Source organism: Papio anubis, chromosome 20 (assembly GCF_008728515.1).
Source record: "Papio anubis isolate 15944 chromosome 20, Panubis1.0, whole genome shotgun sequence".
In the NCBI taxonomy this organism is placed as follows: Eukaryota; Metazoa; Chordata; class Mammalia; order Primates; family Cercopithecidae; genus Papio; species Papio anubis.
Window position 1 is genome coordinate 39,182,058 of NC_044995.1, and position 22,692 is coordinate 39,204,749.

Sequence of the window (22,692 nt, forward strand, 5' to 3'; positions counted from 1 at the left end):
TGGTGATCCCTGTGATCATCTGGGCATGCCATCTCAGTCTCCTTCAGACATTTGTGTGGTGACTGTCAGATGGGTCAGTCTCCAGGAGGGAACAAAGATCATGGCAGGGCTGGGTGGCTCCTCCTCTGTCAGCACCCGAGGGAGCCAGGCGGTTGGATCACGAGGTCAGGAGTTCGAGATAGCCTCGTCAACATGGAAAAACCCCGTCTCTACTAAAAATACAAAAATTAGCCGGGCGTGGTGGTGGGCGCATGAAATCCCAGCTACTCGGGAGGCTGAGGCAGGAGAATCGCTTTAATCAGGAAGGCGGACGTTACAGTGAACCGAGATTGTGCCATTGCACTCCGGCCTAGGCGACAAGAGTGAAACTCCATCTCAAAAAAAAAAGAAGAAGAAGAAGAACAAAGGTCACAAGAGTTGGACCCAGGTTGTAGGGCTGGAAATAAAATCAAACTTGTGCCTGATCCAGAAACCGAGGCAGGAGTTGGGTCGAACAGAAGTGCGTGGGCTGGGATTAGCTACCACTAAAAGGAACGGTGACCAGGCTCCAAGAGACGCTGGAGCGCCTGGCCCGTCGTGGGCGTGGTCTGAGCAGACTGGGGGCTGCCTTTTGCCTCTCCAAAACGCAGCGTCGCGTCTCGGGGGAGGAGTCTCTACCCTCGTGATGTCCCCGCCCGGGTTCCCAGGCAAGTTTAGGGAAATAAAAGGTGCCAGGTTCCAGTCCTGGCCTCTGTTGCAACCCATCGCCCCGCAGCCCCGACACAGATTCCTGGATCTCAGCCCCATAGCAGCGATGATCCCGCTGCTGCTGGCCGCGCTGCTGTGCGTCCCCGCCGGGGCCCTGACCTGCTACGGGGACTCTGGGCAGCCTGTAGACTGGTGAGTGTGCAGCGGGGGGCCTACCATCGCCCCGGGATCCGGCGGGGGTCACTCGACCGGGATGGCTGCCTCCTCGGGGAACCCTGGGGTGCTTTCTCTTCCCTCTCCCCTATTTCTGTGCATTCTCCGACCTCCAGGTTCGTGGTCTACAAGCTGCCAGCTCTTAGAGGGTCCGGGGAGGCGGCGCAGAGAGGACTGCAGTACAAGTATCTGGACGAGAGCTCCGGAGGCTGGCGGGACGGCAGGGGACTCATCGACAGCCCGGAGGGGGCCGTGGGCCGAAGCCTACAGCCGCTGTACCGGAGCAACAGCAGCCAGGTGAAGGGGGCCCGGGGCCAAGTAAGGGTGAAACTCTAGGGCCGCCCTGCCTGGGAGGAATTTCACATTGTCTCCGTTTATTCGCCCCCAGCTCGCCTTCCTGCTCTACAATGACCAACCGCCTCAAGCCAGCAAGGCTCACGACTCTTCCAAACGTGGGCACACGAAGGGTGAGGACTGGATTGGGGGTTGGGGAGAGACTTGGGTCCCTATACATTTTTCCAGGCTAACCCCTGACTGCATTGGGTGGTTGGGGAGATCTGCGCTGTCAGACCCTGGGCATCTATTCCCTCCAACATTTTTTTTTCTTTTTTTTTTTTAAGACGGAGGGAGTTCACTCTGTCACCCAAGCTGGAGTGCAGTGGCACAATCTTGGCTCACTGCAATCTCTGCCTCTGGGGTTCAAGCAATTCTCCTGTCTCAGCCTCCCAAGTAGCTGGGATTAAAGGCACCCGCTGTCACACCAGGCTAATTTTTGTATTTTTGGTACAGACGAGGTTTCATCATGTTGACCAGGTTGGGCTTGAACTCCTGTGATCTACATCAAGTGATCTACCCACCTTGGCCTCCCAAAGTGCTGGGATTACAGGAATGAGCCACCCTGCCCAGCCAAGTTCCTATACATTTTTCCAAACTCACCCCTGATCTCCATAGCCGGGTGGGAGATCTCCCCTATCAGACCTTAGTCATCTTTTTCACCCATTTTATTTTCTTTGAGACAAGGTCTCACCTAGAGTCACCCAGGCTGGAGTGCAGTATCACAGCTCACTGCAGCCTTGACCTCCCAGGGCTCAGGTGATCCTCCTACCTCAGCCTCCCAAGTACCAGGTCTGTCGGTACCCACCACCACGCCTGGCTTTTTTTTTTTTTTTTTTGCAACACTCTCTCTCTATCTCCCAGGCTGGAGTTTGGTGGCGCAATCTCAGCCCACTGCAATCTCTGTCTCCCCAGTTCAAGTGATTCTTCCACCTCAGCCTCTGGAGTAGCTGAGATTACAGATGTGCCCTACCACGCCCGGCTAATTTTTGTATTTTTTAGTAGAGACGGGGTTTCACCAGGTTGGCCAGGCTGCTCTCGGACTCCTGACCTCAGGTGATTCACCTGCCTCGGCCTCCCAAAGTGCTGGGATTACAGGTGTGAGCCACCACGCCTGGCCTACTTTTTGTATTTTTTGTAGAGTGGAGTTTCGCCATGTTGCCCAGGCTAGTCTCGAAGTCCTGGTTCAAGCAATCCACCCACCTTCACCTTTTAATGTGCTGCGATTGCCGGCATGAGCCGCCACAACTGACCTGTTTCCCTACCTTATATTAATCTTGGCGTTATTCTGGACTATAGGAGTTTATGCCTGCAAAAACTAAGCTCAGCCGTGGTTCTAACACTGCTGGCACCCTCTCTAAGTCCCGCTGCAAACTGAGGGTGTTCCTGGTTGCAGATGACCTTGCTGGGAGGCCTGGAGCAATACCCTCTAATTGCCTTTTTTTGTTTTTTTTTGAGAAGGAGTTTCGCTCTTGTTGCCCAGGCTGGAGGGCAGTGGCGCGATCTCAGCTCACTGCAACCTCCGCCTCCTGGGTTCAAGCGATTCTCCTGCATCAGCCTCCCAAATAGCTGGGATTACAGGCATGTGCCACCACGCCCAGCTAATGTTGTATTTTTAGTAGAGATGAGGTTTCTCCATGTTGACCAGGCTGGTCTTGAACCCCTGACCTCAGGTGATCTACCCGCCTCAGCTTCCCAAAGTGCTGGGACTACAGGCATGAGACACTGCGTGAGGCCTGCCTTCTTTTTTAAAATTTTTATTTATTTAGTTATTTACTTACTTACTTGTTTTTGAGACGAAATCTTGCTCTGTGGCCCAGGGTGGAGTGTAGTGGCAGATCTCAGCTCACCGCAACCTCCGCCTCCCAGGTTCAAGCGATTCTCCTGCCTCAGCCTCCTGAGTAGCTGGGATGACAGGCATCCACCACCACGCCCAGCTAATTTTTGTGTATTTTTTTAGTAGAGATGGGGTTTCGCCATGTTGGCCAGGCTGATTTCTTTTTTTTTTTTTTTTTGAGATGGGGTCTGGCTCTGTCGCCCAGGCTGGAGTGCAGAGTGGCGGATCTCCAGCTCACTGCAAGCTCCGCCTCGGGTTCGCCATTCTCCTGCGCCAGCTCAGTGGCTGGACTGCAGGCCCGCCACCTGCGCCCGGCTAGTTTTTGTATTTTTTCAGTAGAGAGGCCGGGGTTTCACCGTGTTAGCCAGGATGGTCTTGATCTCCTGACCTCGTGATCTGCCCGTCTCGGCCTCCCAAAGTGCTGAGATTACAGGCTTGAGCCACCGCGCCCGGCTGGCCAGGCTGATTTCTAACTCCGACCTCAGGTGATCTGTCCACCTTGGTCTCCCAAAGTGCTGGGATTATAGGCATGAGCCACCGCGGCCGACCTCCTCTAATGCCTTCTTTTGGTCCAGGTGTCCTGCTCCTCGACCGCGACGGAGGCTTCTGGCTGGTCCACAGCGTACCTGACTTCCCTCCACTGGCCTCATCTGCTACATACAGCTGGCCTCATAGCGCCTATACCTACGGGCAGACCCTGCTCTGTGTGTCTTTTCCCTTCACTCAGTTCTCGAAGATTGGTGAGTGGAGTCAGGGACACAGGATGAGTCCTGGGTTTACCGACCAGAACCTAGAATGATCTTGCATTTCCTCCTCCCCTTATCCTCCAGGCAAGCAGCTGACCTATACCTACCCCCAGGTGTATGACCACCAGCTGGAAGGGATCTTTGCCCAGGAATTCCCCGACTTGGAGAATGTGATCCAGGGCTACCACGTTAGCCAAGAACCCTGGAACAGCAGCGTCACACTCACATCCCAGGCCGGGGCTGTTTTCCAGAGCTTTGCCAAGTTTAGCAAATTTGGAGATGGTGAGTCTGAAGGTTGAGGGTGGAGAGCTCCTTCTCTGGAGAAGGGGTGACTGGTGCGGCCATGGCTGAGTTCGAGTCAGGGGTAGAGACCGGGTCTGACTGGGAGCTATAATCACATAAGCAGTGAACAGACCTGGGTTCAAACCCTGGGTTCTAGCTGTGTGATGTATAATTTCACCTGAGCCTCAGTCTACTCATCTGAAAAATGGGGATACTGCATCTACTTAAAAAATGGTTATGAATGAAGTGGTACATATAAGGCATTTGGGCACCAGAGGTGGTGCCTCACTCCTGTAATCCGTTACTTGGGAGGCTGAGGCAGGAGGGTCATTTGAAGACAGGAGTTCAAGACAAGCCTGGGCAACATAGCAAGACCCCATCTCTACAAAATTAAAAATTAGCCAGGCAACTTGGAAGGCTGAGGCAGGAGGATAAATTGAGCCCAGAGTTTCAGGCTACAGTGAGCTATGATGACTCCACTGCACTCCAGCCTGGGTGACAGAGCAAGACCCTGTCTTTATTTAAAAATAAATAAATAAATGAATAGGCTGGGTGTGGTGGCTCACGTCTGTAATCCCAGCACTTTGGGAGGCTGAGGCAGGCGGATCACGAGGTCAGTAGATCAAGACCATCCTGGCTAACACGGTGAAACCCCATCTCTAATTTTTGTAAAAGTACAAAAATTAGCCGGGCGTGGTGGCAGGCACCTGCAGTCCAAGTTACCTGGGAGACTGAGGCAGGAGAATGGCATGAACCTGGGAGGCGGAGCTTGCAGTGAGCAGAGATCATGCCACTGACCTCCAGCCTGGGCGACAGAGCGAGACTGTGTCTCAAAAATAAATAAATAAATAAATAAAAATAAATAAATAGGCCAGGCACAGTGGCTCACACCTGTAATCCCAGTCTAGGCAGGAGGATCACTTGAGCTCAGGAGTTTGAGACTAGCCCGGGTAACATAGTGGGACCCCATCTCTATAAGAAAAATTTTAATTAGTGGGGCATGGTGGCACACGTGTAGTCCCTACTACTCAGCAGGCTGAGATGGGAGAATAGCGCCCAGGAGGTCGAGGCTGCAAGGGAGTCGTGATCCTGCCACTCACTCCAGCCGGGGTGTCAGAATGAGACCTGGTCTCAAAATAAATAATTAATTAATCAAAAACACTTAGGGCTGGACGCAGTGGCTCGCCTATAATCCCAACGTTTTGGGAGACCGAGGCAGGTGAATGACTTGAGCCCAGGAGTTCAAGAACAGTCTGGCCAACATGGTGAAACTCCATCTCTACTAAAAATACAAAAATTAGCTGGGCGTGGTGGCAGGCGCTGGCAGATTACGAGGTCAGGAGTTTGAGAGCAGCCTGGCCGACATGGTGAAATCCCATCTCTACTAAAAATACAAAAATTAGCCAGGTGTGGTGGCGGGCACCTGTAATCCCAGCTACTCGGGAGGCTGAGGCAGGAGAATCGCTTGAATCCAGGAGGCAGAGGTTGCAGTGAGCCAAGATTGCACCACTGCACTCCAGCCTAGGTGACAGAGTGAGACTCCATCTCAAAAAAAAAAATCTGGGAAGGGCAGTTAATATTAATGTCATCATTCACAGGGCTGGGATTTGACAACGGAGCTCAGAAATATGGAAACTATGGCAGGGCTCAGTGACACATGCCTGTAGTCCCAACACTTTGGGAGACCCAGGTGGGCAGATTGCTTGAGATCAGGTGTTTGAGACCAGCCTAGCCAACATGGTGAAACCCCTGTCTCTTTATTAAAAAATTAACCGGGTGTGGTTGTGCATTCCTGTAGTCCCAACTACTCAGGAGGCTGAGGCAGGAGAATCACTTAAACCTGGGAGGCAGGGGTTGCAATGAGCCTAGATTGCACCAATGCACTCTAGCCTGGGTGACAGAGCAAGACTCCACGTCAAAAAAAAAAAAAGAAACAAAAAAAGAAATATGGAAACTGAGCTGAGAGAGGGGAAGTGGCCTAGGGACTCCCTAGCAGTGGCCCTGACCTTACCTGTGCCCTCTCTCCATCCTTTGCAGACCTGTACTCTGGCTGGTTGGCGGCAGCCCTTGGTACCAACCTGCAGGTCCAGTTCTGGCACAAAACTGTAGGCGTCCTGCCCTCTAACTGCTCGGATATCTGGCAGGTTCTGAATGTGAACCAGATAGCTTTCCCTGGACCGGGTGGCCCAAGCTTCAACAGCACAGAGGACCACTCCAAATGGTGCGTGTCCCCAAAAGGGCCCTGGACGTGCGTGGGTGACATGAATCGGAACCAGGGAGAGGAGCAACGGGGTGGGGGCACGCTGTGTGCCCAGCTGCCAGCCCTCTGGAAGGCCTTCCAGCCACTGGTGAAGAACTACCAGCCCTGTAATGGCATGGCCAGGAAGCCCAGCAGACATTATAAGATCTAACCCTCACGGCCAGGTGCAGTGGCTCACGTATGTAATCCCAGCACTTTGGGAAGCCAAGGAGGGAGGATCACTTGAACTCAGGAATTTGAGACCAGCCTGGGCAACATAGTGAGACTGCAGCTCTGCTAGAACTTAAAAAAAAGTTAGTCGGGCATGGTGATAAACGCCTGTAGTCCCAGCTACTGAAGCCAGAGGAACGATTGAACCAGGGAGATCATGGTCACAGTGAACTATGATTACTCCAACCTCGGTCACCCTGTTTCAAAAAAAAAAAAAAAAAGGTAGGGGGGTGGGCGCAGTGGTTCACATCTGTAACTCCAGCATTTTGGGAGGCTGAGATGGGTGGATCACTTGAGGTCAGGAGTTCAAGACCAGCCTGGCCAACATGGTGAAACTCCATATCCATTAAAAATATTTAAAAATTAGCCAGGCATGGTGGCATGTATCTGTGGTCCCAGCTACTCGGGAGGCTGAGGCAGGAGAATTGCTTGAACCCAGGAGGCAGAGGTTGCTGTGAACTGAGATAACGCCACGGCACTTCAGCCTGGGTGACAGAATGAGACTCCATCTCAAAAAAAAAAAAAAAAAAGGAAAAGAAAATCTAAGGGCTCAGGAACCAGTTTGGACTTGATTTTGAATCCCAGTTCATCCCCTTCCTAGCTGTGTGACCTTGATTGTGTGCCTTAACTGCTCTGTGACACAGTCTGTCTGCAAAATGGAAACATAATACCTGCTATCAGGATTGTTGAGGAGTAAATAAATGGAAATTGGTGGACGAGGCTGTTAACCTTTTCTTCAGGTGGACGCTGGGACACAAGAGCATTGCAGCATCAATTCTCCCCCTAAAGGTTTGGGGACAGTTGGTGCAGAGGTGACACCAGAAGTGGGACCACAGGAGGTGTCTATCCGTCTATCCAAAATTCCCTCCACTCTCCATGGTAACCAGAACTGGAGTCCCACCTCCCAAAAAGCACCTGGGCATGGGGTGGGGTCGTGTGATGATGTCCCACCTTGCCTGGAGTGAGCCCCAGAAAACTCACGCAGCACGGACGCACTTTATTTATATGTGTACATATGTATACAGGAGGCTGTACAGCGTGGGGCCAACACCCACCTTAGCTATGGTCCCGGGGGTGCGGGACTGGACACTCCTTTTTTGGTCAGGCCTGCTGGGGGCAGAGCTTCAGCAGGGCACCGGGAGGTCAGCCCCACTTCAGGCTTGGTGCCCGAGCCCAAGAGGGAAGCCGGTGGGGCTGGGGTCACTGCACTGCTGGGTGCACTGCACTTCGCCTGGGCTAGGGAGGGTGTCTGGGGCTCCGGGGAGAGCTTTGGGGAGGCAGGCTTGGAGCGAGGCCCGCTCAGCGTGGTGCGCTCCTCCACCACTTCCAACACCCAGCGCTCCCGGCCCCTGGGGGCCTCGGGCACGGAAGGCGCCAGGGGTGCGGGTTCCTGCAACCCCTTGGAGTCCGCGCCCAGAGGCTGAGGCGCCACAGCCTTAGCCCCAGGCCGCGCAGGCTCTACGACAATGGGTACCAGGGGCGTGCCCGCCTCGCCAGAGCTGCTGCGCCGGCCCGTCTCGTGTTCCTGCACCGGGCTCAGCGCCGCCTTGGCCACAGCCCTGGCCATCCCGCCAGTGCCATCCTCCGTCTGCACGCTCTGATGCCGCGTGCAGCTGACGTCCCGCTCCAGGGTCCGGCCCCCGGGGGTCGTCGCACGGGGCAGGGTGCACGCCTCGGCGCCCCCCGGGGATTCCTTCTCCTTGCTCGATGCTTGTGGCCTGGAGGCACCCTCGGGCAGCAATGGGTCCGCGCCCAGGCTCAAAGGTGACTCCTGTCGGCCCAGGCGGCGGACGGCGACCTGCCGGGGCGCACCAGGGCCCTCGACTGGGGGCGTCTCGCCGTCGGACTCGGCAAGGCTATGCAGCGCCAGCTCGCCATGGAAGTCCTTGCGGAAATCCGGGTGGCCCACCTCGAGGCTGTGTTTGCGCAGTGCGCCCTTCTTGTCCGCGCTCAAGGAGGCTCCCAGCTTCTCGGCCGACTGCACGCGCTTGAGGAGCGGCGAGCGAGGGGGCTCGGCACTCTTGGGGCGCGGGCGCACGACTGGAGGCGATGAGTGCAGTTTGGCCGGGAAGCTCTGCGTAGTGTGCGAGCTGCCCACTGTGTGGCCCGGCAGTGGCGGCGGTGACGCCTGCGTGGGGGACGGCGTGTGTGCCAGCGGCGACAGAGGGATGTTGCCAGCCGACTTGCATCGCGCAGAGCGGTACTGGCGGTGGAGCTTTGGCGACAGTCCGTGCAGCGTGCTGGGCCGAATGTGGTGCGACGCGGACGACGCAGGCGAGTTAGGCGTGCTTGAGGCTGGGGAGCTGCTCTGGGATGAGGCGCCTGCAGGTGACAGGAGGTGAAGCGAGTGAATACAGCCCGAGCACCAGCCAGGCCACCCTGCGCACCAGCCCGAGCACCAGCTAGGTCCCGGCGCAGGTGTAAGAGGTAATACCTAGGTAGGCGGAGTCAGGCGTGGAGCGGTAGCTGTGCGTGGGCGAGCGTGCCGGCAGCCCGTGCGTAGGCGAGCCCGGGAGACTATCGCTGGATGACAGCGAGCGGTTCAGCGACGACAGCGAGCGGCTAGTATGCAGCAAGTTCGACTGCTTCGTGATCTTCCGGAAGAGGGAGCTGCGCTTCTTGCTGCGGGACAGGGAGGGGGCCAAGCGTCCTTGACCTGGAAGCCGGAGCTCAGGGCTCCTCCCACTTCACGGTCTCACCACTGTAACCTCCCACCCCTTCTGGCCCTTCCCTCTCCAGATACAACCCACCTATCAAGACAAAGAACTTCCTTTAGCTCAGTGCTGCTAGGCTCCTCCCACTTCAGTCCCCACCCCCGCTTTGGCCACTCCTAGTCCAACCTAGAAACAAGCATCCAAACAAAACCAACCTATTCTGCTCCGCCCACCTCTCTAGCTCCTCCCTCTTCCGCTACAACCCACCTATCAAGATAGAACGTCCTTTAGCTCCTCCTACTTCAGGCCCCGCCCAACTTTAGGCCACTCCCAATCCTGGCTACAAACACTCATCCAGGCCGGGCGCGGTGGCTCAAGCCTGTAATCCCAGCACTTTGGGAGGCCGAGATGGGCGGATCACGAGGTCAGGAGATCGAGACCATCCTGGCTAACACGGTGAAACCCCGTCTCTACTAAGAAATACAAAAAACTAGCCGGGCGAGGTGGCAGCGCCTGTAGTCCCAGCTACTCGGGAGGCTGAGGCAGGAGAATGGCGTGAACCCGGGAGGCGGAGCTTGCAGTGAGCTGAGATCCGGCCACTGCACTCCAGCCTGGGCGACAGCGCGCGGCCACCTCTCCGAGACAGATTTTTGCACTTACTCAAACACTCATCCAAACTGGTCCGATCTCGGCTCACTGCAAGCTCCACCTCCCGGGTTCACGCCATTCTCCTGCCTCAGCCTCCCGAGTAGCTGGGACTACAGGCGCCTGCCACCATGACCGGCTAATTTTTTTGTATTTTTAGTAGAGACGGGATTTCACCGTGTTAGCCAGGATGGTCTCGATCTCCTGACCTCATGATCCTCCCGCCTCGGCCTCCCAAAGTGCTGGGATTACAGGCGTGAGCCACCGCGCCCGGCCTTAATTTTTGTATTTTTAGTAGAGACAGGGTTTCATCATATTGGCCAGACTGGTCTCGAACTCTTGATCCCCAGATCTGCCCATCTCGGCCTCCCAAAGTGCTGAGATTACAAGTGTGAGCTACCGCGCCCAGCCCGTAGCCCCTCGTAATTGTTTGTCCTCTTCTCTTTGCTTGTTGGTCACTTGTTCCCGCCACCTTTCCCGTGCTCTTCCCTTCTCCATCCTCACCTGTGCCCCTCCCGCCTGAGTTCCACCCACTGCTCAAAGATTAAGCTGTTTACAGCTGTGCCCACCTCTCCTGGCCCTCCTTGGCGGAGGGTCGTTTGTTCCTCCGAGCCATTTTGGCCTTGTAGCTGCTGCGCCTTGCGGGACCAATGCGGATAGAGGTATTTTCGAAGGGCGTTGTGGTCACTGCTACCTTGTTGCCACTCTGGGGGAAGAATGGGGGAAAATACTCTGCTAGGGGTTGCTCAGGCCTCCCCCACCCTCTGCCCAGGGTGCTTCCTTCCCTGCACTCACCTTAAGGATCAGCTCCACGACCTCAGGATGCACCATGCCATGCACAGGCTCCCCATTCACGTGGGTGATGAGGTCCCCAGCACAGAGTCCTGCCTCCTGGGCTGGGCCTCCTTCCTCCACGTGCTGGGGAAAGAGCAACCCACAGGGGCAGGGTTAGTGGGATTGGTAACAAGGAAAGCTCGTAAACTTATATGCAGTACATTTAGTTCTCCATGCACTAGAATCCTGATAACACCTTGTGAAATAACAACTATTCCTACCCATTTTTTTTTTTTTTTTTTTTAGACAGAGTCTCACTCTGTCACCCAGGCTGGAGCACAGTGGTGTGATCTTGGCTCACTGCAACACCCGCCTCCCAGGTTCAAGCGATTCTCCTGCCTCAGCCTCCCAAGTAGCTGAGATTATAGGCATGCGCCACTACCTCCAGCTAATTATTTTTTTATTTTTATTTTTTGAGACGGAGTCTCTTGCTCTGTCACCCAGGCTGGAGTGCAATGGCACGATCTCGGCTCACTGCAATCTCTGCCTCCTGGGTTCAAGTGATTCTCCTATCTCAGCCTCCTGAGTAGCTGGGATTATAGGCACCTGCCACCACGCCCGGCTAGTTTTTGTGGGTTTTTTTTGTTTTTTGGTGTTTTTTTTTTTTTTTTTTTTTTTTGTATTTTTAGTAGAGATGGGGTTTCACCATGTTGGTCAGGCTGGTCTCGAACTCCTGACCTCGTGATCTGCCCGCCTCAGCCTCCCAGAGTGCTGGAATTACAGGCATGAGCCACTGCGCCTGGCCAATTTTTGTATTTTTAATAGAGACGGGGTTTCACCATGTTGACCAGGCTGGTCTCGAACTCCTGACCTCCAGCGATCTGACCACCTCAGCCTCCCAAAGTGCTGGGATTACAGGCCTGAGCCACTGCGCCTGGACTATTCTCCCCATTTTGCAGATGAAGAAACAGACTCGGCCAGGTGCTGTGGCTCATGCCTGTAACCCCAGCACTTTGGGAGGCGGAGGTGGGCGGATCACGAGGTCAAGAGATCGAGACCATCCTAGCCAACATGGTGAAACCCCGTCTCTACTAAAAATACAAAAATTAGTTGGGCATGGTGGCACGTGGCTATCTGTAGTCCCAGCTACTCGGAAGATTGAGGCAGGAGAATGGCTTGAACCCAGGAGGTGGAGGTTGCAGTGAGCCAAGATTGTGCCACTGCACTCCAGCCTGGCGGCAGAGCAAGACTCCGCCTAAAATAAAAAATAAAAATAAAAATAAACAGGTTCAGAGAGGGAAGAGGCATAGAGGGTCACAGAGGTGTCTCACCCAGGCTAACTGGTTTGAGCTGGAGGGGCCTTTTCCCCCCCAGCCTCCACTCTGTGATAGAGACTCCACCCATGAGTACTCACCCAGACAATGTGGTGGACACTATAGACATCCGAGTCACCCATGTAGACACGGATGGCACGCAGTGTGAAGCCATACTTCTTGCCCGAGCGCTGGATGGTTATGGGGGAGCGGAGCCCACTGACAGCTGGTGAGTAGTCCCGGCTGGGTGAGGAGTCCCGTGAGGATGGGTTGGAGGACAGAGATCGTGGAGACATGGGACTAGCAAGGGGTGAGCTTCCATGTGGGTCCACTACAGACATACAACCGTGGTCAGAAATCAGAACCAAGAAGACACACATCTCCCTGTATCTGCTCCTCCCTCCTCCCAAGTGTAAGTGGCAGAGCAGCCTCTCATTGGTCCAGCCTGGAGCCAATCACGGTGGACAGGGAATATGCAGCATTTTCATTGGTCTGTCCTGCCTCAAATGGGGGGGGGGCAGGGGCCCAGCGTTACCTGCAGGAATCATGACAGATAAGGCAGTGGCTGAGGCTGACTTGATGACTTTGCCCCCAGTTCGAGAAGGCCTCTTCTCTACTGCCGCGTCCCCTGACATCTGCTGGTGCCGCGCCCGGCGCAGAACCAGGTCATTGGTAGCCCTTGGGCCTGATGCATCCCCATCCTTCGAGGGTGGGCAGAGGTCACCTGGGCGTGGGCGGTCAGCTGCAACAGAAAGCAGGTGTGTTAGGAATCAGTCCAAGGCCGGGGATTTCCCACATGCTGTTTCCCTGCCTGGAATGCTCTTCCCACTTTTTACCCCTGATGTATGGTGAGTTTCATCTGAGCAGGTAACCTGCATCCCGCACTGCTGCTCATATAGAGACATAGTCTGTATCAGACTGTATCACTGACTGACCATGGCATTGGGGTGTTTCTAATGTTAAGAATCTCAAATAGGGCTGGGCACGGTGGCTCACGCCTGTAACCCCAGCACTTTGGTAGGCCAAGGAATGCAGATAATTTGAGGTCAGGAGTTCGCGACCAGCCTGGCCAACATGATGAAACCCCGTCTCTACTAAAAATACAAAAATTAGCCGGGGGTGGCGTCACGCGCCTGTAATCCCAGCTACTTGGGAGGCTAAGATGCGAGAATCACTTGAACTTAGGAGGTGGAGGTTGCAGTGAGCCGAGATCACGCCATTGCACTGCAGCCTGGGTGAGGGAGTGAGACTCTGTCTCAAAAAAAAAAAAAAAAAAAAAAAATCCTAAATTAGAATGTGAATAGTACGTGAAGTCTTTCACAAACAGCAACAGGCTCATGGGATGCTCACTATATGACTAGTAGGACATTGGGGAAGGTAGCACGATAGGGCACTCACTGGCCTCGGAGTCCCCGGCGCTGGAGGTGCCTTCCCCTTGAGTCTCCTCTTTGGCGGCCCGTGCATCCAGGGAGCCCGGGGGGTCGGAGCTGGGCCGGGGAGGCCTGCGCAGCCGGGCCTCATCCTCGTCCTCTTGGGGTGCGCTGAAGCGGCTGGGCTCCAGCAGCGCGGAGAAACGGCGACGGGCGCCCAACGGTGGACTGGCCTCTCCCTCCAGGAAACTGGCCTCGGACGCGGAGAATCGCTTGCTGCACGGAGGGGGCGTGGTCAGGGAAGACACGCCCCCTTCAACCCCGCCCCCAAGCTCCGCCATTACCCTGCTCACATCTCCGGAGAGCCCCCTCTCCAGGTCTTCTCACGCAGGGTCAGGCCGCCCAGCCCCTCCCGCTTGCCGGCCACCTTCTCCTCGGGGCCCTTGGTGCTCGGCTCCCGCTTGCTGCTCCCTGCAGCCGCTACTGGGGTCTTGGGCTCGTGCTGCGACAGCTGCTCCATGCTGCTATACACCTGTAGGTGGTGGTGGGAGGCAAGTCCAGCCCGGATTCCACCTTCACTCCAGAGCTAATCATCTTCCTGGCAGTGGATCCCCGCAAAGCGCACTCCACCCTCCGAGGCCTGGCTCCGACCAATTGTGCATGGTCCGCCAACCTACAATTCTTCAGTTCAGGCCCCACCCCACAAAGTTAGGCCCTGCGTTTTATTCTACACTCTGTCCCTAGAATGCCCTGACCAGTCTGCTCTCTACACACCCCATCTTCCCAGCAACCCCCTTAATTTATGTCTCCTTCACCCAGGCTAGACCTTGCACCCCTCTGCAAGTTGCTTCTCAAAGCAAAACCTATGGCTTCTCTGCCTGTTATCAATAAATAAATAAATAAATAAATAAATAAAAGCACCCTTATTGGGCTTTACCCGGCCTTTGCTGCTGGCCTCATTCCCACGTCCTGACCCCGCCCCGCCCAGACCTAGCCCCGCCCCACCATGGCCTCAATCTGCACAACTGTCCTGATTCCTGTTAGATTCCACTCAATGCCAAAGGCCCGTCCCATAGACTCCCGAAACTGCCTGTCGCGTGGTCTTACCACTTTCCAGACTCCCACCCCATCAATAACTTCCCGCTCCTGAAACCTTGGGCACCAGGGAACCTGTTTCTCACTGTCTCTCCAAGTCCCATCCCTCCCGAGGTCTCGCCCTGTCCCACACTCAGCCTTGGCCCACCTTGCTGAAGCGCGGAGAGCAGGAAGAGAACTGGCGGATTTCCACGGGCTCCTCCTCCGTCGTGTCATCCTCGTCATAGGAGTTCACATGGTGATACCTGTCTGAGCGGGCTGGGGAGCGGGTATGGGCTGTGACTGCGGGTACGTGTTTCCTCTTCATATCACATCCCCGCAGGAGCCCAGTCCTGGTTCAAGCCCGGTTTACAAGTCTTCATTCAGGTCAGGCCACTTCCGTGCCTCATTAGTGTATTTAATTTAGTCTCCGCTCCCAGGCTAGGTCCTTGCCCCATTCTCAGGGGCACCGTCTAGCCCCGCCTCCAAAGATGCCACGCCCCCAGATTCCACCTACAGTGCTCTGCACCCTGGCCTCACCCCAGGCCATTCTGAGCGCTAGTACCTCTCTCTAGCTCAGTTACAGGCTCAAGCTCACAACTCACCCCAGTCCACGCCCCACACCCACCCCAATCTCAGGTTCTTACCTACATTTCAGCCTGAGCCCCACCCCATGTCAGCCCCGCCCCATTGGCCCCGCCCCTGATAAAGTCCGCCCCCGCCAAAATACCACCTTTGCACCAAGGCATCACATCTAAGTACTTAGCCGGGCCCTATCCCAGGCTTTACTTACCCCAGGGTCCCTCTTCCCGGATCCCACCCCTCGACCCAGGCCGTGCCTGGTGTCCCAGCTCACTGTCAAAGTAGCTAGTGTCATCTTCCGACTCTAGGTGGGGGATGAACTCGGCCTTCTGCCTCAGCAGCCCTGTCCAGTCCAGGTCTCGAAAGAAACTGTGCTGCTTCACCTCAAAAGCGCCACCTGGGAGGGAAGGAATTCCAGCCACAGCTGATGGCCAACCCAGCAGCGGAGCCCCGCCCCCCATGTCTTCCGCCCCGGGGCCACAGCACAGGCTGGGCCTGGGGTTTTGGAGTCCCGCTCTCCATCAGTGGACCCTCAGCTCCTCTGCACGGCAGACTTACCTGCCCCAAGCCTGACCAGAGGGTTGGTCTGCAGGAGACTGGATATGAGGAGTTGGGCCTCTGTGGGTAGGGCTTCATCCCCCTCGGGCCACAGGATGTCATCTGCAAAACAAAACGAAGTTTAGGGGCGTTTTTGTTGTTGTTGTTGTTGTTGTTGTTGTTTGGAGACAGGATCTCACTGTGTCACCCAGCTGAAGTGCAGTTGCACGATCATGGCTCACTGCAGCCTTGACCTCCTGGGTACAAGCAATCCTCTGGGGGGTCGCTTTGAAGTCCCTGGAACACTGGGCCTGTCCATCTCTCCGTGCACACCACGCCCTGCCCCTGTGCACTGCAAAGCCACGTACCACTGATGACCTGTCCAAATAGCTCCTCTGGCGTGTCTCCGAAGAAGGGCACACAGCCCACCAGGAACTCGTAGAGGATGATCCCCATGGCCCACCAGTCCACTGGCTTGCCGTAGCCTTGACGCAGGATGACCTCGGGCGCGATGTACTCTGGGGTCCCACACACCTGGGGGCAGGCTGTCAGCCCACGCCCTGGCCACAGGAGGGCCCTCGAGGGAGAGCTGTGCCCCCCACCAGGCCCTGGGTTCCCGAGGTCCTGCCGGGTCACTCCACCCGCAGCGACCCCCACGCCCGCACACACACCTGTTTGTCCAGGAACTCCCGGGCGTCCTTCTCGATGTGGCCTTCATATAAGTTGGTGGTAAGGCTCATGAGCCCCATTTTGGAAAGGCCGAAATCTGTGAGCTTGATGTGACCCATGGAGGTGATAAGGAGGCTGTAGGCACAGGCGGGGGTCTCAGGGATGAGGCCCGGCCCGTCCATTCTGCCTCCTGGCCTCCCAAGGGGCAGAGAGGGAGTGATGGGAAAGATCAAAGCTCACTTGTCAGGCTTGAGGTCGCGGTGCACGATGCCATAGTTGTGCAAATACTCCAGGGCTAGCACCGTCTCGGCAAAGTACATGCGGGCCATCTCTACCGGCAGCGCTCCGATATTCTTCAGCAGAGTGGCACAGTCGCCGCCTGCAGGCCAGGAAATGGGCCCACGTAAAGAGAGCATGCACCATAGCACCAACTTCCCATGTTATGTACCCATTTTACAGATAAGGGAAACTGAGGCTCTGAGAGGGGCCTCCCTCTCTCCAGGTCCTCTACTGGGTTCTTCTCTTTTTTTTCTTTTTTCTTTTCTTTTTTTTTTTTTTTTTTGAGATGGATTCTCACTCTTTGTCGTCCAGCCTGGAGTGCAGTGGCGTGATTTCGGCTCACTGCAAGTTCCGCCTCCCCAGGTTTATGCCATTCTCCTGCCTCAGCCTCCCGAGCAGCTGGGACTATAGGCGCCCACCTCCACTCCAGGCTAAATTTTTTGTATTTTTAGTAGAGACAGGGTTTCACCATGTTAGCCAGGATGGTCTTGATCTCCTGACCTCGTGATCTGCCTGCCTCGGCCTCCCAAAGTGCTGGGATTACAGGCGTGAGCCACCGCGCCCGACCCTCTACTGGGTTCTTCTTGTCCTCTTAGCTGTCCTCCAAAGTTGGTGTCATCAGCTCATCTTATTCACAAAGGGATGGAGACTCAAACAGAGGATGGGTCATGCAGACAGTTGTTGGAGGAGGTGACATTTAGTTGGGGAAGGAAGGCTGCCCAATTATCAACTGCATCTGGAAGCACAGCCCTCTATCTCATGGTGTCTGAACCTTGGAGCTGGGAGCCTTAGATGCAGATTCTTGGCCTTCACTGGATTTTTTTTTTTTTTTTTTTTTTTTTGAGACAGGGTCTTAGGGCTTACTCCATTGCCCAGGCTAGAGTGCAGTGGCAAGATCACAGCTCACTGCATCCTCGACTTCCTAGCTCAAGCAATCCTCCTGCTTCAGCCTCCTGAGTAGCTGGGACTACAGATGTGAGCCACCATGCCCAGCTGATTTTTTAAAAATTGCTCAAGGCCGGGTGTGATAGCTCACGCCTGAAATCCCAGCACTTTGGGAGGCCAAGGCAGGTGGATCACTTGAGGTCAGGAGTTCAAGACCAGCCTGGTCAATATGGTGAAACCCCATCTCTACAAAAAGAATACTAAAGTTAGCCTGGCGTGTTGGCAGACAACTGTAATCCCAGCTACTCAGGAGGCTGAGGCAGGAGAATGGCTTGAACCTGGGAGGCAGAGGTTGCAGGGATCCAAGATCGCACCACTGCAGACCAGCCTGGGTGACAGAGCAAGACTCCGTCTAAAAAAAAAAAAAAAAGTTTTTTGTGGAAACAGAGTTTCATTGTGTTGCCCAAGCTGGCCTCCAACTTCTGGGTTCAAAGGATCCTCCTGCCTCAGCTTCCCAAAGTGTTGGCCACTGCACCCGGCCCTCCACCAGATTTACTATAAATGACGTTGGTATTTCAGTCTCTCAATATCTATTTCCTTTTTTTCTCACAAAGGCTAGATTTCCTTCCAGGTGCAGCAGCTGGTCAGTATGTAACCCAAGTTGCTCCTTGGAGTGACTCAGCCCTTGGAATTTTCACTCTTTTCCCATAAGAATTGCGACACTCGGCCGGGTACGATGGCTCACGCATGTAATCCCAGCACTTTGGGAGGCAGAGGCGGGCGGATCATGAGGTCAGGAAATCGAGACCATCCTGGCTAACACGGTGAAACCCCGTCTCTACTAAAAATACAAAAAATTAGCCGGGCATGGTGCCAGGCGCCTGTAGTCCCAGCTACTTGGAAGGCTGAGGCAGGAGAATGGCGTGAACCTGGGAGGTGGAACTTGCAGTGAGCCGAGATCGTGCCATTGCACTCCAGCCTGGGCGACAGAGCACGAGACTCCGTCTCAAAAAAAAAAAAAGAATTACTACACTCATAGAATGTAAGCTGAGATCTGCTAGATGGCAACCTTGCTACATAAGGGCTTGTCTAGAAGGAAGCCCACATGTTAGAGTACAGAGCCAAGAGATGGAGAGGTTCCTGATGGAATGCTTTGAGTGCCTAGATCCAGCCATTCCTGAAGGTAATATTGGTTTTTCAATCACCAATGACCAGGAAAGCTAGTATATTTCTTTCTTTTTTCTGTTCTCTTTTCTGCGAGATTTTGCTGGGTTTCAGAAACTCTCTGAGGGTGGGGCCCAGGAATCTGCATTTGAGCACATTTATTGTGTACTCAGAACCCACCATAGAGATACTGATTCAGCCCCCTTCTCTCCTTCTCCTCTGCAATGAGCCTGGACTACAGAAGTCACCTACCTCCTACTCTCCTGATCCTGCTCTGTCCACAGGAGTTAAATGGATTTTCTTTTCTTAATTTTTTCTTTCTTTTCTTTTCTTTTTTTTTTTTTTGAGTCAGAGTCTGGCTCTGTCACCCAGGCTAGAGTGCAGTGGCTCCATCTTGGCCCCTTGCAACCTCCCCTCACCCACCGCCCCCGAGTTCAAGCGGTTTTTTTTTTCCAAGACAGAATCTCTCTCTCTCGCTCAGGCTGGAGTGCAGTGGCGCCATCTCGACTCACCGCAAGCTCCACCTCCCAGGTTCTCGCCATTCTTCTGCCTCAGCCTCCACAGTAACTGGTACTACAGGTGCCTGCCACCACACCCAGGTAATTTTTTGTATTTTTCGTAGAGACGGGGTTTCACCATGTTAGCCAGGATGGTCTCAATCTCCTGACCTCGTGACCACCCGCCTCGGCCTCCCAAAGTGCTGGGATTACAGGCGTGAGCCACCGCGCCCAGTCAAGCGATTCTTGTTCCTCAGCCTCCGGAGTAGCTGGGATGATAGGCATGCACCACCACTCCTGGCTAATTTTTGTAATTTTAGTAGAAACAGGGTTTCATTGGCCGGGCACAGTGGCTCACACCTGTAATCCCAACACTTTGGGAAGCCGAGGCAGGTGCATCACCTGAGGTTGGGAGTTTGAGACCAGCCTGACCAACAATGGAGAAACCCCATCTCTGCTAAAAATACAAAATTAGCTGGGCGTGGTGGTGAATGTCTATAATTCCAGCTACTCAGGAGGCTGAGGCAGGAGAATCGCTTGAACCCTGGAGGTGGAGGTTGCGGTAAGCCAAGATCACACCATTGCACTCTAGCCTGGGCAACAAGAGCGAAACTCCATCTCAGAAAAAAAAAGAAAAGAGGCCGGGTGCGGTGGCTCACGCCTGTAATCCCAGCACTTTGGAGGCCGAGGCAGGCAGATCACAAGGTTAGGAGATCCAGACCATCCTGGCTAACACGGTGAAACTCCGTCTCTACTAAAAATACAAAAAATTAGCCAGGTGTGGTGGTGGGCACCTGTAGTCCCAGCTACTCGGGAGGCTGAGGCAGGAGAATGGCGTGAACCTGGGAGGTGGAGCTTGCAGTGAGTTGAGATGGCACCACTGCATTCCAGCCTGGGGGAGAGTAAGAGACTCTGTCTCAAAAAAAAAAAAAGAAAAAGAAAAAGAAAAATAAAAACAAACAGGGTTTCACCATGCTGGGTAGGTTGGTGTTGGACTCTTGACCTCAAGTGTTCTGCCCACCTCGGCCTCCCAAAGTGCTGGGCTTACAGTCGTAAGCTACCATAATGGCCTCCAAATGGATTTTCTTAAAGCATAAATTTGATCATATCAAATCTACTTAAAACCCTCCATTAGCTGGACATGGTGGTGCCTGCCTGTAATTTCAGTTACTTGGGAGGCTGAGGTGGGAGGATCGCTTGAGCCCAGGAGTTCAAGGCTTCAGTGAGCTGTGATCACACCACTGCACTCCAGCCTGAACAATGCACTAAAAATAAAACAAAACAAGGCTGGGCGTGGTGGCTCACACCTGTAATCCCCGCACTTTGGGAGGCCGAGACCAATGGATCATTTGAGGCCAGGAGTTCAAGATCAGCCTGGCCAACATGGTGAAAATCTGTCTCTACTAAAAATACAAAAATTAGCCAGATGTGGTGGTACATGCCTGTAATCCTAGCTACTCAGGAGGCTGAGGCAGGAGAATCGCTTGAACCTGGGAGGCGGAGGTTGCACTAATCCAAGATCACCCCACTGCACTCTAGCCTGGGTGACAGCGTGAGTGAGACGCCATCTCAAAAAAAAAAAAAAAAGGCGGGTGCAGTGTCTCACACCTGTAATCCCAGCCCTTTGGGAGGCTGAGGCAGACAGATCATGAGGTCTGGAGTTTGAGACCAGCCTGACCAACATGATGAAACCCCATCTCTACTAAAAATACAAAAATTAGGTGGGTGTGATGGCGCGTGCCTGTAGTCCCAGCTACTCAGGAGGCTGAGGCAGGAGAATCGCTTGAATCCGGGAGGCGGAGGTTGCAGTGAGCGGAGATTGCGCCACTGTACTCCAGCCTGGGCAATAGAACGAGACTCCATCAGAGAAGGGAAAGGAAGGAAGGGGAGGGGAGGCGAGGGGAGGGGAGGAGAAGGCCACTGGAGCGTAGTTTTTTGCTTTTTGTTTTTTCCCTTCCCTTCCCTTCCCTTCCCCTCCCCTCCCCTCCCCTCCTCCAAATCCAAATTGTCACCTAAGAGACTTTGTACTAACAGGTCACTTACCCCATCATAACCTAGGCCTCTGAGAAGCTCCCTGCCTGCCTCCCCATCACCTCCTCCAGCTTCAGGGACCTCATGTCCTTACTATGAAATGTCCTGGCTGGGCGTGACGGCTCATGCCTGTAATCCCAGCAGTTTGGGAGGCCAAGTGGGCTGATCACCTGAGGTCAGGAGTTCAAGACCAGCCTGGCCAACACGGGGAAACCCCCACGTCTACTAAAAATACAAAAATCAGCTGGACATGGTGGTGGCACACCTGTAGTCCCAGCTACTCAAGAGGCTGAGGCGTGAGAATCGCTTGAGCCTAGGAGATGGAGGTTGCCGTGCACCAAGATTGCGCCATGGCACTCAAGCCTGGGTGAAACGCAAGACTCCATAAATAAATAAATAAATAAATAAATAAATAAATAAAATGTCCTTATCTCTTTTGGCTTGCTCTGCTTGTTTATTGTCTGTCTATACAGACCAGAATGGAACCTCCATGAGAGAGAGATGTCTTTGCCTGGGCCCCCTCTGTGTCACTGGCACCTAGCACAGCATGTGACATGAGAGAGATGATGAGGAAGCGTTTGTTGAGTGACTGGATAGTTGACTGGAAGTCTTGGAGGAGGCATAGCTGAGGCCCCAGGGATCATATATGTGTCCTAATAGCCACAGCATGTGTGTTTTTGGACAATAGATGGATTAACATTTGGGTGAATACATGCACGGATGGATTAAAAACAATATATGGGCTGAGAGCTATGGCTCACGCCTGTAATCCCAGCACTTTGAGAGGCTGAGGCAGGAGGATCACCTGAGGTTAGGAGTTCAAGACCAGCCTGGCCAACATGGTGAAAACCCCCTTTCTACTAAAAATACAAAAGATTAGCCAGGTGTGGTGGCACACGCCTGTAATCCCAGCGACTCAGGAGGCTGAGGCAGGAGAATTGCTTGAACCCGGGAGGCGGAGCTTGCAGTGAGCCGAGATTGGGCCACTGCACTCTAGCCTGGGTGACAGAGCGAGACTTCGTCTCAAAAAAAAAAAAAAGAAACAAGAAAAATAGGTGTGTAATGGTAAACAGACATACGGATGGATAAACAGATGGACAACCACATAGATAAATTGAGGGATAGATGGAAAGGTGAATTAATAAACAGGTATATGGGATGGGCTCGGTGACTTGTGCCTGTAATCCCAGGACTTTGGGAAGCTGAGGCAGGACAGTTGCTTGAGCCCAGGACTTGGAGACCAACTTGGGCAATACAGGGAGACTGCATAAAAAACAAAACAAACAAACAAAAGAAACAAAAACCAAAAAAACCTTTTTTTTTTTTTTTTTGTGGGACAGGGTCTTGCTCGGTCGCCAGGGCTGGAGTGCAATGGCACGATCTTGGCTCACTGCCAACTTCTGCTTCCCGTGCTTAAACAATCCTCCCACTTCAGCCACCCGAGTAGCTGGGATTATAGGACTGTGCCATCTGGCTAATTTTTGTATTTTTAGTAGAGTCAGGGTTTCACCATGTTGGCCAGGCTGGTCTCAAACTCCTGATCTCATGATCTGCCCGCCTTGGCCTCCCAAGAATTAGCCAAGTGTGGTGGTCTGCACCTATAATCCCAGGTATTTGGGAGGCTGAGGTGGGAGGATTGCTTGAGCCCAG

At 54.1% G+C, this 22,692-nt stretch overlaps 2 protein-coding genes across 3 annotated transcripts in view; one reads left to right on the plus strand and one right to left on the minus strand.

Annotated features, from left to right (window-relative positions):
- The first annotated feature begins 379 nt into the window (after positions 1 to 379).
- DNASE2 (deoxyribonuclease 2, lysosomal) lies at positions 380 to 7,285 on the plus strand. The gene is made up of 6 exons (XM_003914992.4): positions 380 to 879; positions 1,017 to 1,197; positions 1,289 to 1,367; positions 3,646 to 3,810; positions 3,901 to 4,098; positions 6,136 to 7,285. The coding sequence occupies exons 1-6, from the start codon at positions 665 to 667 to the stop codon at positions 6,507 to 6,509; spliced, it is 1,212 nt and encodes a 403-aa protein (XP_003915041.1). The 5' UTR covers positions 380 to 664; the 3' UTR covers positions 6,510 to 7,285.
- Positions 7,286 to 7,545: 260 nt separating this feature from the next.
- MAST1 (microtubule associated serine/threonine kinase 1) overlaps positions 7,546 to 22,692 on the minus strand; it is a 42,139-nt gene continuing 26,992 nt past the window's right edge. For both annotated transcript variants that reach the window (XM_009193615.2, XM_003914989.2), the window contains 14 exons: positions 16,427 to 16,565; positions 16,189 to 16,321; positions 15,886 to 16,051; positions 15,539 to 15,640; positions 15,255 to 15,377; positions 14,568 to 14,677; positions 13,678 to 13,856; positions 13,353 to 13,600; positions 12,490 to 12,696; positions 12,056 to 12,285; positions 10,663 to 10,785; positions 10,437 to 10,573; positions 9,003 to 9,190; positions 7,546 to 8,890 (listed from right to left, as the gene is read on the minus strand). In XM_009193615.2, the coding sequence (XP_009191879.1) occupies positions 7,629 to 8,890; positions 9,003 to 9,190; positions 10,437 to 10,573; positions 10,663 to 10,785; positions 12,056 to 12,285; positions 12,490 to 12,696; positions 13,353 to 13,600; positions 13,678 to 13,856; positions 14,568 to 14,677; positions 15,255 to 15,377; positions 15,539 to 15,640; positions 15,886 to 16,051; positions 16,189 to 16,321; positions 16,427 to 16,565 (3,347 nt within the window). In that variant the 3' untranslated portion in view covers positions 7,546 to 7,628. The remainder of the gene's footprint in view (positions 8,891 to 9,002; positions 9,191 to 10,436; positions 10,574 to 10,662; positions 10,786 to 12,055; positions 12,286 to 12,489; positions 12,697 to 13,352; positions 13,601 to 13,677; positions 13,857 to 14,567; positions 14,678 to 15,254; positions 15,378 to 15,538; positions 15,641 to 15,885; positions 16,052 to 16,188; positions 16,322 to 16,426; positions 16,566 to 22,692) is intronic.